The 16,031-nt window shown below is 42.9% G+C and overlaps 1 protein-coding gene across 1 annotated transcript in view; it reads right to left on the bottom strand.

Annotated features, from left to right (window-relative positions):
• The window catches only part of Nachralpha1 (nicotinic acetylcholine receptor alpha1), a 138,807-nt gene that overhangs the window by 43,850 nt on the left and 78,926 nt on the right, over positions 1 to 16,031 (bottom strand). Inside the window, exon 3 of the mRNA XM_076382592.1 lies at positions 625 to 669. Within this exon, the coding sequence (XP_076238707.1) occupies positions 625 to 669 (45 nt within the window). The remainder of the gene's footprint in view (positions 1 to 624; positions 670 to 16,031) is intronic.

Raw genomic sequence — 16,031 nt, 5'->3', positions numbered from 1 at the left:
TCGGCTAGCAGCTCTGTTCGGATTTCGTCGTCGACAGGCAGCAGAAATGAAATTCGCCCGCTTTGAAATTCCAAACTTCGCGGGGGGGAGAGATCCTATCGGTCAAAGTGACGCCGCCAGGCTAGCTCTCCCCTCGAGCACCCGATTCCCCCTAGCCCTACAACTCCAGATATCGTTACTCGAGGAAATCGCGTTTCGCTGGTCGAGCGGACTCTTTCCCAATCGTTCTCGTCCCACGGAGACTCGTCCATCCTGTCTCCCGGAAGGCAGAAGGTCCTGGGCGCACTATTCCTGCTACCAGCGGATCGTTTTGCGAATCTACTTCGTCACGGTTCGTTAACTTCGGAGACTGGTCCAGTGCAATTGCGAGCGAGCCCGGGAGAAAATGGAAACGCGGCCATATATTTAATTTCGGCGCACCGAAGTGCACAGTGCCCGAAGAATCCTTTTGACGGTCTCGAGCGAGGCATCAAAAGGAATTATTTTTCTGGCCCCGAGCTTCTCCAGCGTAATTTAATATTTTACTGCATCCCCTTTCGAGTCGATTAATCTGATCAGTTTATGTCCTTTGCCCGCTCGAAGGGGAACGATAGGGCGCACTAGGAATAAGAAAGATGTACTCACTTGTTCCACCCAAACGTTCGTCGTCATGATCTGGTTCTTCAGGTTCTGAAAAAGAAAGAAAAGTAGGATGAAGTGATCGGATATCTCAGCAGGTACTTCGCTGTGTCTCGAGTGTTTCTAGTTACTGGAGGACGGATTTATTGGGTTTCAAAGGCATGGCCAACGGAAACGAGAGAGGAAAGAACGCGCCTCGGTCATAGAGAAACCCAACAAATCATCTTACCAGTCGAAGCGGTATAGGTTGGAACAGTTCGCGGAAAACATCTTCCCTACCCAGTATTATCATGAAAAATGTGTCACTCGTGACCGCCCAGTTGAACATCCTTCAGCGAAGATGTTCTCGGTAGAAGTAGGAAGCCATTTAACAAAATGAACCTTGAGACACGTGATGACAAGTTCGGTTTCCTTTGACAGGTATCCCGTGGTCTATTACCAATACATTTGGGACACTGATCTTCCTCACAAAGCGAAACCAAACTGTGCACCCTGGCGCATCTGGGTAATCCAATTTCAAAGCATCACGAAAAAGCTTTGAGCATCAATTAGCACGAACCACCCTCCCTCTTCCCGTGTAACTGTAGCCTGGTATCATGGCTCATGGTATTAAATCTCGTGTAACACGATTTAAAAATCCTGAGGGAACATTAATATAACACTGTCTAGGTTCGCTGAGCTCGTACATCGATCAGGTCGCTGTCACTAATCAGCACCTCGCATTGAATCGGTTCAGTGCTCGTATGGTACTGTACAATAGGAGACAAAGTCGACGAATGTCAAATTGGTTACAATTCCATCGCACCAGATATCAGCAATCAAGTCGTTGAGAGAGCACTGGGCCGCCATTGCGAGATACAAGACATTATTCCTAATTGTTAAATTCCTATTATTTTCAGGGAAACTGCGAGACTGACAATGGCCCGCTGAATACATGATTGCTTCGAGGACATGAAAGGTGTTGAAACACCTTCAATTTGTTATTGATTCACTGAAGTATTGATCAGATTTTCGGTGACAATTGGATGCTTAGAAAATGGAGTCCTCTTGTTCCAGGAATATACATATACATATGTAAGCTTCAGCGAAACATGACAATTGCGGAAGGTGATTTAACCTTTTGAAGCTAGATATTCTAGAAGCGGGTGTTGTGGACACATGTAGGGTCATTTTGGCACAGAGCTAAACCTCCACTAAAAGGGGATGAGTAAAATGTGCTTGAGCTGCTACACTTAAAGGATTAGGACTACCGCACACGAGGTTACTGAATAGTGTTTGAAGCTTTTAAATGCAAGGCAAATTATTTTCCCTCCGTTTTCAATCCATAAAAGAACGCTTAAGAATATCCCTAGACACACATTATAACACAAGCCATTTTTCGACCCATTGCACACTTAGCGAAGGGTAATCCGTGTTCAAAGATTAGTGATTCTGTTAAGAGACCCACGGACACTATCGAAACTAGTGAGATTCACAGCCACCCTTCCAGCACTGACTCCAAGCCATTAAAAGGGAATCAGGAACTCGTAATCTGACATACATCTGCACCGATCGCAGAGTACTCGTTTTCTCCAGGAAAGAAAGCGTCATTAAGAATACGCCTAACAAATCCCTTGATCCAGCAATTAAATTCCGATTTCCAACAAAGCTTTCCATTTCTAACGAATAAGGATTTAGCGAGGACGCTAGGCGGCCGACACGATCTAGATACTTCTACAATCTTTGTTTCAGCAGGAAAACTGCAAGCATAAGAAGGAAAATAAGAGCACGCTGGATAAGCCGCTCAAGGAGCAAAACCTACGACTGTTCTCGCGAGGAAGACGAGAATTATGGTTCTAGAAAGATACAGCACCGCGTGGATTAGACGAGCCTGCCAGCGTTACAATTATACATGGTGATCCTTGCGCTTTTCTTTCTTTTGAGGATCACGTAGCTAGTGCACAGGCAGGAAGATGTATTCGGAAATTTTGGAGTAGGTATAAGATTTACGTTTGCTGAAAATGTTAGGTTAGAACCGCTCTGCACCCAGGTAAAGGGGTTGCCTACATGCCAAGTTCCTAAAGCCTGAATTAATTCTTATCTATATTAATCCTCGAACGACTGATTTCGGTCCCCCTAGGGTCATAATGTTATAGGCTTTAATGATATTTAAACATATGTACAAGGATTTTCCAAAATTTCGAAAATTATTGACTTTGGAGGTAGGCAAAGTATAGTGGTAACTATTTTCAAAAAATTGTAACTCAAACTATTAAACGTCCGAGAATATGCTTCTGGGTAGTTATACTGAACACAAGAATACTAAAAAAAATTATTTCAGTTTAGAAAAAGCTTCTTTTTAAACACTTTTTCTATAATTATTTTAAGTAAATACGTAACCTCTAGTGCTCTACGATCTATGCTGCATACGGTGGTACGCTTCAACATGATGCAGCGTTACATTCAATCAATTTTCATTTGGTCAATTTGCAAATATCCATATTTTTGAAAATATGTCCATAAAAAGCACGGATAGGAAGGACTGTAGCCTCACCTTTTCAAACACTTAAAATCGTGCACGGTACTAAAAACATCGAATTTCTTTAAAACAATTACAGAAAAAATGTTTAAAAAGAACTTTCTAAACTGAAACAATTTTTTTCTTTAGTAGTATTATGTGTTCACTGCTATAACTAGCCAAAAATACATTCTCGTGTCTTTAGTAGTTCAAGAGTTTCTATTTAAAAAAAAAAAATTAGCACTATACACTTTCCATATCTATAAAATCAATAATTTACAATTTTTCAAAAATTACTTTATAATATTACTAAATATTATTAATAACTAACTACACAGATTAAAATTTCAATAAAATCTGAAATTTTAACTCCACAGTGTGCAAACTTCCCCGTGAAATGACAGCTTTACAATTTGTTAATAATTCCGTAATAATTTTATTAAAAATTTATATTGTATATGTAAATAAGTTATATTATTAAAGTCATAAACGACTTTGCATAAAACAAAACCGAGAAGAATTATTATTTTCAACAGCAGGCAACGCTAGATCAGTGAAAAATTTGCCTAAGGTCCATAATCGTAGGACCCGAATGACTTACGTCGACACCTCGAACGCGCTTATATATAAGACAGACTGAAGTTCCGCGCGAGCGAGAATGAATTAGCGCCGTCAGACCTCTAGCGGCGAGCGGCGAACTAAGTCGGCCCTTAGTCGCCCGGAGCGCCGAATTTATTAGCCAATATTAGAAACGACTTTATATTCAAGCTATCTAACAGGAATTTAATGTCTACAGTGTAATTGAATTATTTAAAAGTATAAATTTTACAAATACGTATTTATTTACAGTACTAATAGTTAATGATATACAAATATACTAATTAATAATATACGTACTGAAAATTGCAAAGTTTGATAGAATATAGGGACTCGTTAAAATTTTTTTCGGAACTGCAGTTTGCAGTATCATATAGTTTGAACCTTCCTCTTCAATCTAAAAGAAAGATCAAGTCGCTACGATTTTTTTTCGCAAAGTTACAATACTTCAAAGTAACCCTTGCATTTTTGCCATATACGAGTCCTATTCATGCTGTTGTCGAAATGCAAGGATTTCTTTAAATTGCTGTAACTTAGCGAAAAAAATCGCAGCGACTTGATCTTTTTTTTTAAATTGAAGAGGAAGGTTCAAAATATATGATACCGCAAACTGCAGTTCCGAAAAAAATTTTAACGAGTCCCTATATTCTATCAAACTTTGCAATTTTCAGTACGTATACTATTAATTAGTATATTTGTATATCATTAACTATTAGTACTGTAAATAAATACGTATTTGTAAAATTTATACTTTTAAATAATTCAATTACACTGTAGACATAAATTCCTGTTAGATAGCTTGAATATAAAGTCGTTTCTAATATTGGCTAATAAATTCGGCTCTCCGGGCGACTAAGGGCCGACTTAGTTCGCCGCTCGCCGCTAGAGGTTTGACGGCGCTAATTCATTCTCGCTCGGAAGAAGCCTCACTCTCTCTCTTATATATAGACGAGTTTCAAATCGAGATACGCCGAGCTTCTGGTCTTACGATCAGGGATTGTTGGCCTTGCTTACGACTGATTTGTTGAAGATCACTGTCTGTGGCAATTTTGTTTCCTTCTCCTATTCCTTACAATGTGTAGTCTAATTTTTTTCACTACCGCAAAAATGTGATGGGCTCTTTGAATTGATCTACATTTTAAAAAGATTGTATGAAAGCTTTATATGAATACTGTGACGTCTTCAATAGTATAGACACTGTATGTCAAAGGGCTGAATAAAATTTTTCGCGACGTAAACGTTTAATATGTTCTCTTTTATAAACTATCTGCGATTTCGTGGTACTACCGCAGTAATCGCCGTAGTTTTCTATCCGTTACATGCCGCTCGTGCAATTTTCGTCTGAAAAGCGACAGGAATCGCTGGGGTGCGATTATTATCGTCGTGTAAATCGTGTTTTTACGCGGGCATTCTGCTTGAAATTGCACTGAAGAGTGTTACACAGAGCAGTTCGAGGTACGGTGGCTGCCTACACTGTCGTAATAATGCAACGAAAATAAATTCAGAGCAGACCAGTTTGTCCTGTGCGCACTATTTTAATGCAAGAGAAGACGCGTTGTTAACGCTGCAGCGCGGTTTGAGAACCGTGCATTCTGCTCGCATCGTGTGTCGCGAGAAGCGTTTGCCTGGATCGTTTTTGTTGCCTGCCCCTTTGACTTTCGTTACGAAGTTAAACGCGGTGTGGGTGTTCAAAAAATGGTGGCTTTATGAGCGGAAAATATCTGAATAAATGTGTATGGTTATGGTAGGTACCGCGAAACAGTTGCGGAAAGGTGTTAAAATAGACAGGCGCAAATTTTTATTTGAAAAGTGACAGCTATGAACGTGCAGAGTGTTTCTGGAAAATCACAAATTATTTTTCATGAAAAAATAACACATGCCTAACCATTCGTGATGTGTACTCTACTGATTCCATCCGTAGGACGAAAAGTAAAGACACAAGTAAAGTGATTACCTGACTGTTTGTAAAATTTCACTAAAAGAATAGTGAAGCATGTTTAGGTTATTTATAAAAAGACACTGCCATGTAAAAGCGCTCTTTAGGGTCGTTCATTGGGTGACGATCTCAAAGCGGAAGGACTAGAAAACCCGCTGTGCCTGTTTACGTATAAGCAGTCTAATGTTATGGAAATTGAATGTCGAAAGAAAACAGAAGGATATGCATCGGAGTTTTCTCTGGAGACGAACGAATGGAAAAATACGAGAGCATCGTGTTTTCTTCTCCCACGCTCACTACAGCTATTCCACACTCGGCACGATCCACTTTCCACCCGTTACACCATATCTTCTCCTCCCCTTCACCCCTGCCACCCTGTCTCACGTAATTTCAGTTTCACTTTCTCCATCTCGGTCTGTCTTATTCGCCTTCAGCCCCTCTTAACCGCGTTCCCTTGGTCTCCAGCCCTTATCTACCACTTCCAACTCCCCTCCCTCTCTCAGCCTCCCCCGTTTCGATCCAGCACTTCCCAGTATCGCTTCTATGTATTTATCAGTTTACGCGACGTATGTGGATCGGTCTGTAATGCCCATGCGCACGGTGAATTTCGTGATATTGCGCTTTAACGGCTCCTCGGAGAAATTTTGGAAGTGGAAAAATATGAGGACAGAGCCGAGAAAGAACCATGTGCTGCCATTTGTCCAGGTTCTCACAGTGTCCTCTTTACCCCTGGGGACCCCGTGAAATGTTTAAACAGCGGACGGTTCCAGCTTCTTCGACTCAGAATACAGAAATTATGCACCGGAACTTAAATTATGCATTCCTCCGTTTGAGGAGACTTGAGTATGCTTGGCCACCGTCAGAAAATATTCAGGAGTTTATGGGGTGGATCTTGCTGCGTGGAAGATCACACAAGGAAAGGTTTCTGAGACTGGAAACTACATGTTTCAAAAATTATGTCGCGATGATAATCCTGTTGAGGTATTTGTAATAAATGAACTGTAGTGGAATGTGGTACCAACTGATTAAACTTTTCTGCACTATTATAACCTCTGTATTGTGTGATCCATCTAGGAATACGCTCCAAGATTTGATGTACGTACACATCTGTATATAAATTTCATGTCCCTGTGGAAAAGCAACCACTCTCGCAACTGTGTAGATTTGGTCGCCTCGCTTAAGGGGAAGAGGACTAAAGGCCATCTGCTCTGCACCGAAGTCAAGGAGTTGACTGTCTGTAGGGTTCCTAAATCCTGAATTGATGCTTAACTATATTTCTCTTTCTCAGAAATCTGACTTGAATCCCCCTAACATTTCTCAATATTTCCGCAGATAATTCTTTCGCGTATTATATAACTCTCCACTCAACACTCAAGAACCAAATGGGAAACATGATCTGCTTGAATAACGCTGGGAACGCCCTTCAATAACAGTCCTCGTATCACAAGAATCCGTGACACCTCTATGGTTGAAGTGTCTTCGAACAGTGAAAGCAGGAAATTGGACATGGATTTATTTACGCTCAAAGAGGATCCTTCTTCTTTGACGAATCGCGCTCGATCGTTTGGAACGCAGAACGTAAATCCGCCGCCTCCCGGGATCACCAGGGAGAACGCTATGAGAATTCCTCGAACGTCAGCAAGACACGTCGATGTCTCGAAACGGAATCGTAATACGAGCGCTGTGGAGGAGAGAACGCCCCTGGATAAAGGTGGTACAGGCATTCTTCAGTATGTCCAGGAAACGTGGTAACTGAGAACCTCTGTGGCAATTTGTAGCCTGGAATTTTTGTCGGCACCGTTTCCCGTCAGCCTATTTCTGAAACTTCTCTGTGAACCTTTGCCACGGCACCGTTTCGGCATGTTCAATAGTAAAACGATTGTTTGTTTTTCACGCGTTGGATAGGTGGCTCATTTTTTGCCAGGAAATTCCAGAAATGTCTCAGGATTCACAAAGCAGCTGTGAATCTTTTGGGCTGTGAAAATTTTGGGAATTTTTTGGGCCCTGATCTTGTAGTGAAATCTCCAACACTTCGCCACTAAAGATTTTAAAATTCACCTACAATATTCACCTACAAAATTCACCTTAATGAATTTCAGGGGACTTTTCATGTGACAGGATTAGTACCTTCCAAAAGGTGGAACTTATGTATTCAAGCATAGCTCTATTAAGTATCCTTACTAGGAAGTCAACTAGCAGGCCCAGAACAAAATACACGCGTTTCTCTCTCTCTATTTCTATCTTCACGATCATTGCTTCATCATTAAATGTCACAGTATAAAGGCTCACTAGAACAGAGAAAGAAAACTTTCCTTCGTTATTGCGCAAGAAAAGACCGCCTTGGTACGCAGCCATAAAGGGTGACCCTGTGCTCTGGAAATTAACACATGAATAAGAACAAACGACACACTAAGTTTTCTGTGGCGCAGCAACGAGAAGATATGCAGTCTACACGTGGGGACAATGGAGAAAATCATATTACATTGGTGATTTCTGGTCTGGATAAGAAGCCTGCGTTGGTAGAACACCGAGCAGCAAGAATGTGATCATCCAGGTGAAACAGGACGAGCGGGGCGGAAATGACGTCATATATCAGCCGGTGGTTTCCCTTATCGACCGCCTATCCGCTAGGACTAAGCGATTTTTGAACATCTCGTCGACAAGAACGAGCCCCAGACTGCTGATAAAAAAGTCTGACCAGCTGGGACGAAGAAGTTTTTGTCTCGTTTCTCCTTTCAGCTTACCGCGACGATGCTCGGCGTCTCGTTCGCATATTCAGGATCCACCGGCTGCGTCCAGCCTGGCTCGCCGTAAATTTATTCGAGACAAAAAGCTTTGTTGGATCGAACGAACCTGAAGAAGGAGCGTTTTCTAGGGATCGCTCATGTGAGAGAGAAAAGGGAGCGATTTGTTGGCCAAACCAATCTTTGTCTGAAAGACTGGGCGTGTCTGACTACGGACGATCCAGTTTTACGGTCACCACTGTGCTGTGGGGGGTTATTCGTTATGTCTCCTAGCATTTCTAACATATCGACTTCGTCTTTTGCGGCAGCAGTGTTAAAATTTGAACATCTTTACCGCTATTGAAAGCTATTTTTCTTCTTTTTCTGACTCACACCTATCGCAAAACATTTTCACTCGTGTGTCTCTCTTATTGCTATTAAATTACGAGGTTATAGCAGGCAATTTTCTACCTTTAATCAAGTTTCACGCTGCTGCATATGAAATGAATAATTCTATGTTAATGTCAGTATTCAACAATTTTAACCCATTTCATCCATTATACCTATTCACCTAGAACAACTTGCATACATGCAATTACAGCAACGCTCTTTAGAAAAGGCTTCACCTTTTTTGCATTAAATCTCAAAAAAAGTAAGAACTTGTATTTGATTCAATTTGCCGCATAACAGCCTACTCGCCAGGAGTTTCCAGCGCATAAATATCCTGAAAATATGTCAGTAGAGAGGTACCCTCCCGACACTCAATTGCTCACCCTCAATTAACCCATAATACGGAACCTACCCTTGCAGCGATGTCCCTCTCCATCTATACTCTTTTTTAATAAATTCGCTGAATGCGCGAACGTGCTCCACGCCTTTCATTTCCACGCCGGGCTTCACTCGTAACCCATTTTGCAATTATTTTCCTTCTTCCATTTACCTACCTGCTGCTTCACTCACGGAGAGTACTCCGTATTATATCACTGAGCGTGTCTGATCAAGGTCGCTATGTTCCACTGATTTTACATGTTTCGCCGTTTATCGTATGGAACTTACGCGTTTGTTATTTATCACTTATGCTCGATAACAATGTTAGACTATATTCGACGCGATTGAGCGGAAACTCACAAGACCGCTGACATCTACGAGAAGTTAATTATCAACGTTTACAAGCGTCCTGTTACGACAGCGCAAGCAATCAAAGAATTTCGGTTCGTCGATTGGCTTTAAGAGGAAGCTTGACAATGGCGAAGGGGAAAGGTGTTGCAGGTTTGAAAAGAGGACCGTGCGCGCGGCAGGCGTCGAGTAACGAAGAGGCAGGGCTTCCGGCAGATCGAGGCAACAGAGATAAATTAACCGGCGTGAGTAGGAAAGTTTTAATTGCATTTGGCCACCGAATCAGTTCGGTCTTTTGACGTCCTTTTCCCTCCACCCTCTGACATCCCACTTTTGCTTTTTGTTTGAAGCTTCCTGGTCGTTCGCGCGTGTGAGCAAGTCCGTTTCTAGATCGGAGGCGAAGTTGGAAAAGAAGATCGGGAAGGAAGGAGATGGCCAGCCCCGCCACGAAACTCTAACCCTTTTTCCTCTCTGTGCTCCACTGAGGCTCCTACCTAGCGCGTTGAAAAAGGTAACGACGAATGGTAATGGTGGATTATTTTTACTCCCGACCCCGTGAAATGTCGCCTCCCTTCCGCAGTAACGACTCTTCGAGAACTGAGCTCGTTAAATGGATTTGCTTGGAGAAACACCGATCGGCCTCTCCCTTTGTACCCTTCACCCTGCGCCCTTTGTCCTTCATGTCCGCAATGTTCGAAGTAGGAGATAAGCGAGAAAGAATAGGTTTTCATTGATAACCTCGAACCTCGTCGAGTGTCGTGTAGAAAGGTGAAAACGCGTCCCCCTGGAAACCACTGTCTGCTTTATACCGTACTCTTGCGACCCAGTTTCCTGCCAAGAATTGCTTTTCTTTTGTACCGGGGTTTTATGAAAATTATTGAAATCCTGTAATTTCCTGGCTGACAATCGGGCAATCGAGTCCTGTGATTGGTCTAAAGTGCCAGACCATTTGCGTGAAAGTAAAATTTCATTCGTTCCACTCGACGACTCCTAGAAGACAGACAAATTCAATTAATCCTCAGTCGACGGGGTTGAGAAACGGCTATGGAAAGGACAAGCGAAGCTTAATTACTTTTCAGACCTATGTTCTATCAGAACTAAATCAATAATCCAGCATGTGCGAGATATCGCGACTGTTTTCAAGGAAAAGTTAGAAGGAAGAGTATCAGAGAAGTCTAACCTAACTGAAACCTTAACCCAAACAAGATAAGGATGATTTTGGAAACATGGGCCTTAAGATACAATGGAGAAGAAAATAGAATGCAAATTTGACATATGAAAAAGCCACCATAGCGTCAAAAACAGATGTAGATAATTTAGGAGCAGTTTATCTACAACGCGTTACCTCTAACACAAAAAGTATCCCAGAAGACTTCCTCTGATCATTTGGTCCTTGACTCAAGGGATAGTCCTACCCTTACTACATGTACTCTAATCCCAGTATATCACAAGATCAAAAAGTTATCCAGAAGAACAAAATAAAACACAAGATAATATTTATATCAGTCCTTTCTATCGATTTCCTTCAAGTACTCGAAATTGCATCCACGCTATCTACTGCCGACAACTGTTATACTGTATTCCGAGTTAAATAACCAACGTTAAACAACCGACTGCGGTGCACAGTATCTCCGTGAAAGTTCCCAGCAAACGCAAACAGCCTCGTTCAATTTGGAAGGGACGTTCAGTCGGTCTCGGCGAACGAGTCGCGCTTCCCTTTCTTTATTCGACGAGATGGTCTCCGGTGACTAGCGGCAATATCGAGCAGACAAGCTTCCTTTATGTTCTCTCGCCTACTCGGCTCGTAAGCCATTTAGGACTAAGACAGAGTTTGCAACTCGCTCCAACTCGAAGATGCAGGCGCGCACAGTTTCCCCACAGCAAACACAGAGTTCCATACGGGCCACTTGCGCATAATTTTAACAGCGCGAGCATAGAATTCTCTGTAACGAAGTCGAGGAACAATATGCCCCGATAATGAGCAAGCGATCCTATGGCAACTGAGTCTCCTTGTTTCTTCTAAGACTGAATTCCGCTGTCCATGGATGGATCAACTGGCTGGGATTATCCCTTCAGCTGGCATCTGGGGGTAGAACCGGGGATTCTGACCTCTGGCCCCGTGGTTTTTATCAGGAAATTTCAATCAGATCTGGGACACGTTCACTGTTACAATTTCCATGAACAACGAGGAGGATTACCGGGAAATTTATGGGAGTAGACGCAAATCCAATTAGTCCGGGAACACAGTCAGTCCTAAGAGGATATATTAGTTTGCTTCGGCAGGGCTGCGCTTCCTCCGGGCCTGCTCCGTCCTCCCTTAAAGAGGATCCATAATCCATTTGGCGAGGCGAACTTCCACGAGCGTCCTCGAAACTCGCGAATCACTTGGTTGTTCGCCGTTTACGCCGTGCAGTTCGTCTGCGTTCCGTCAAGCATCGCCGGCATTGTTATCCGTTTTATCGAAACCTCAGAAGACCTTCGATAACGAGCACTCGAACCTGCTTTACTCCTGCTTGAGAGCTGTTTCGGTCTCTGTCGAATTTTATGTAATGCATGAGACATCAAACGAAAAATATATACTAGAATATTCATTTTATCTTAACGAAAATGGTACCAATAGACTGTCGAAGATTTCCCGAGTAGAAGGAGCCCAAACACGACATAAAACGCCGTAATTTGAATAAAGCAATTATGATTACTAAAGTAATCATAATAATTTGAATATTTCACCCCGGATAAGTGATCAGAGGTTCAACTTAGGCCGATTTCCTTTGTGTTTGGGCTCATTTTGTGCGGAAAAACGTCACCGATCCCTTACTACACCTTTTGTGAAGGTAGAATACTTTGAACATTCAGGCAAAAGCGTGAAAAATGTAACCAAGTAACTGAGTAACCTCATCACATAAATCTTAGCAGAACACAATAAAGTCGTATTAGATTCTTCCATCTGGTCGAAACGACCAAAAATAGCACCATGAGATAGACAATGTCCCGTCGGACGTAAATCCATCGTAAACGTAAACGGTGGCAATAAAAGCTGACGAACGACACGACGTTACCGGAAATCCAATAATCTCTGCCTGATTTCCGGCTGTTTATCGGCGCTGGCACTGGCGAAAATCTGCCCTCTATCAAGACACGTAACAGAGCTTGCGCAATTAAAGGGGAACAATCGGCGTATCCGATCGCGGGGACGGAGACGCGTTCGCGCACGATATTTAAATATCGGAAAAGCACTTCCCTCAGCGAACGGTATTCAATTGAATACGAACGCGAGTGGAAGCCAACTTTTATTCTCGATCCCCGATATATCCTTCCCATCTGTCGGCGACTGACTCAAATATAAATCGCGAATTCACGGTGGATCCTCGTTGAAAAAAAAAACAATAACTTTGCTGAGAGCGTGCGGAAAGGTTCGCTGAGATCGATTCTCGTCGATTTGTTCCGGCGAGGATTATTGGCTCGTTAACGACGCCATTCGTCGCCTCTTCTACTGTTCCAGCTTTCTGCTCTTGCTCACTTTACTCAGGATGGCGTGTCTATCTTCTAAAGAAACCGTTTCGCGGGGAAATTGGAAATTTCCGGGCGAGTGAGTCTAACCGTGACGGATCTCGGAATATTTCCAAGGAAACAGGAATCAGCAACCCGTATCCTCTTATCGCCCACACTTTGTCTCTGCTGCGCGAGTGGGTTTGGAACACGTTGCACTGAAACACGAGGGCATGCAGACATGAATTGTGTTCCAGAGGAGCACTTGACTAGATATACCTTGCAAACGGAGGACGCAGAAAGAGGCAAGCCTCCTCCCCCCTCCATAAGTTGCACGTCTTATGTAGTGACCTCTTGTGGACGAAAATTAATATAAACCAGGGAAGCGGGAATAATTATTGCAGACAGGATTGTGACACATTTGCAATATGGATATTAACCTCAAATTCACCAAATCTTAAATCAACTGGCCAAGCTATTCTGGCATCACAATCCAATTTATATTCAAATCTGCACTCTCTCTTTAAAATGCATTAGATCTCTCAATCTCAACAATATCTAATCCGTATTGATAATCGATTACACTCGCGATTAACAAGCAATAATAATAACAATAACTTGATCAATAAACTGCGCTGGAAAGCGGAAGCAAGACCAACTGGCGTCCACGTCGAGCTTATGATTCTCGTTACGCCATTGCGGCGTTCGGAATTTATCGAGGACGACCACACGTGAAGTTTTTAATTAATTCTGGCTACGCGGGGGTTATAGGCGGTGAGATTTTAGCGCAGCAGCGCTGATTCCTATCAATTCGCTCTCCGACACGAGTTGTGCGAGTTATTGCGACGGTTGCCGCCCCTTCTCCGCAAAATTGAAATTAATGCTTTACAACAATGTACCATCGATTCGTAGAAACTGGGCAGCAGTGAGCAGGCACTGAAATCGTTAGGAAAATACAGGCGGCAGCAAAGGTGTTGCGCGGTTAAAGCCACTATCAATTAACACTGCGTCAACCGCAGCGTAATTTGCGAGAGCAAACCGCTTGTACAAACATTATCGCATTTACGAGGACTTTACGTATATTCGACACGTTCTGTGCGCAACCCCTTCACCCTTCCTGTGTGCCACGACCCTGTTTCCTGTGGTTAAAGACGCGTGAAACACCGCTGCATTCTCATCCGAAAATCGAGATACGACGCCCGCTGTACAATTAGCAATCCTGCTTCTGAGCGGATCCTGTTCCTCCCTTACCCATTGATGCATCCGCGTGCAGACGTAACAGGATTTATGGGGATCGTGGCTGGGAGTACTGTTCTATAGCGAACATGACCGATATAAAGTCAATGAGACTCTCCAGGCAATCTCTTTTACTTTCCCCGAACATGTTCCTCGATTTTCATTCGTACGATCGGTCAGCCTTCATCCCCTCCACCGATCGTTTCCCATTTCCATCCCCATCGTTTCGCCCCAGGGAAATACTTTTTCGGGCCCTTCTCCCCGCGCAGGACAGAACGCTCCGTTCTTTTTCTCGCGTGCTTCTTGCCACCGTTTTCATAGAATATTCAGAGTTCAATTTTCTGGCTTCTACTTGTTTCTGACACATGACAGAGTTATTCTACTTTCAGCGGTGACCAAGAAATTCAGTGAACGACGCGACGCTGGGAGGATACTAGCCTTGGGAAGAAAGCGTTGTTGAATGTCTGGGTATCGAAGAAAAATAAGCGAAATAGAAACCATGACGCCTTCGAGTGAATCCTGAAACTTCTGAAGCTGAAGAAGTATTCTCTCAGAGAGGTTCGATATTCCCGAGTTTCCTTCGTTATCTGGTCGATACACATTGTCAGCCAAATCGCACAGACTTCGATTCACCAGACTCGACAAAACGCAAAGTGTAAGAGCCGAGACGGTCTTCCTACTCCGCGGAAAGTCGCCGCGAGGACGCGGAAGGACTCTGCTGATGCTGAGCGTGCATCTTGGAAGATGCACCCACTGAGACGTAGTTTAAGTAAATTGCTGTAGACAGCAATAATCCAGGGCGTGTAGGTGGAGATTCTCGTATCATCGACGTTCGAAGCGAGTAATTGGCCACCTCTGATGAGGCGAGCTGTCTGCATGACATCGTTAAAGATATTTTAGCTACACTCGTTACACTGGAGATATCACGTATAAATTTCAAGTAAACTCTTCTCACTACCTGAATCTCACTGTATTCAATTTCTCACGTCGTTAAGATGAGATCCTTTGAGGCAGCTCCACAGGAATTTCGATATTCCCCAGGCAAGTGTACTTAAATTCACACAGAGGTAAATAAATTCGAGCTACGGAATCCGTTCCGTGCAGATCCCGAGCTGCACACGTATTGCGAGCTGAGTCGACGCGTCAAACAATCTGCATATGGATCAGCCCATTAGTATAGAACTCGAGAACCTGAAGGATATCTTGAACCTGTTAAATAATTATGACATCCTTGGAGAGTTTATAAATCTGCATACAACAGATCAATGACTGATACTCCAGCTATTTCCTTAACCTAAAAGACGCGAAAAACAGACGAAATCCTCGCGAAACAATGAGTAACGCGGCGTTCTTCGGTGCATCGATGAAAATAGTTTCAGCCTTTCCGGGTGAGATACGTCTCGAAAGTTAGGGAAAAAACTCGGGAGACTGTGATTAGCCAAGTTACTTTACGAAGTTTTGTGAACTGGAAAACTCTGGCCGGCAATCTGAGCAAAACATGTGACTCCGACTGGATCAGATCGATTAATGAGTGGGTGAAGAGGCTAGGCAAAATGATCATAGCATAAAAGCAACTCCAGTTAAGCAGAGTAAATAATATGAACTACGAATATGCCAGGGAACCTACTGAGTAGAATAATTCAAAATATAGTCAGCCGTAAGTAGTATAACAAGAAATAGTCAGACATTAAGTAGTACAAACGCAGATATAGTAGTCAGGCATTAAGTAGTGTGAATGCAAATATGGTCAGACTATGAGTAGTACGAATGCGGATATGGTCAGTCCTCAAGTAGTACGAATGCGGGTATGGTCAGCCAT

Source organism: Calliopsis andreniformis, chromosome 7 (assembly GCF_051401765.1).
Source record: "Calliopsis andreniformis isolate RMS-2024a chromosome 7, iyCalAndr_principal, whole genome shotgun sequence".
Taxonomy (NCBI): domain Eukaryota; kingdom Metazoa; phylum Arthropoda; class Insecta; order Hymenoptera; family Andrenidae; genus Calliopsis; species Calliopsis andreniformis.
Note: the sequence above shows the minus strand (reverse complement) of the source record. Positions and strands in the feature narration are given on the sequence as shown.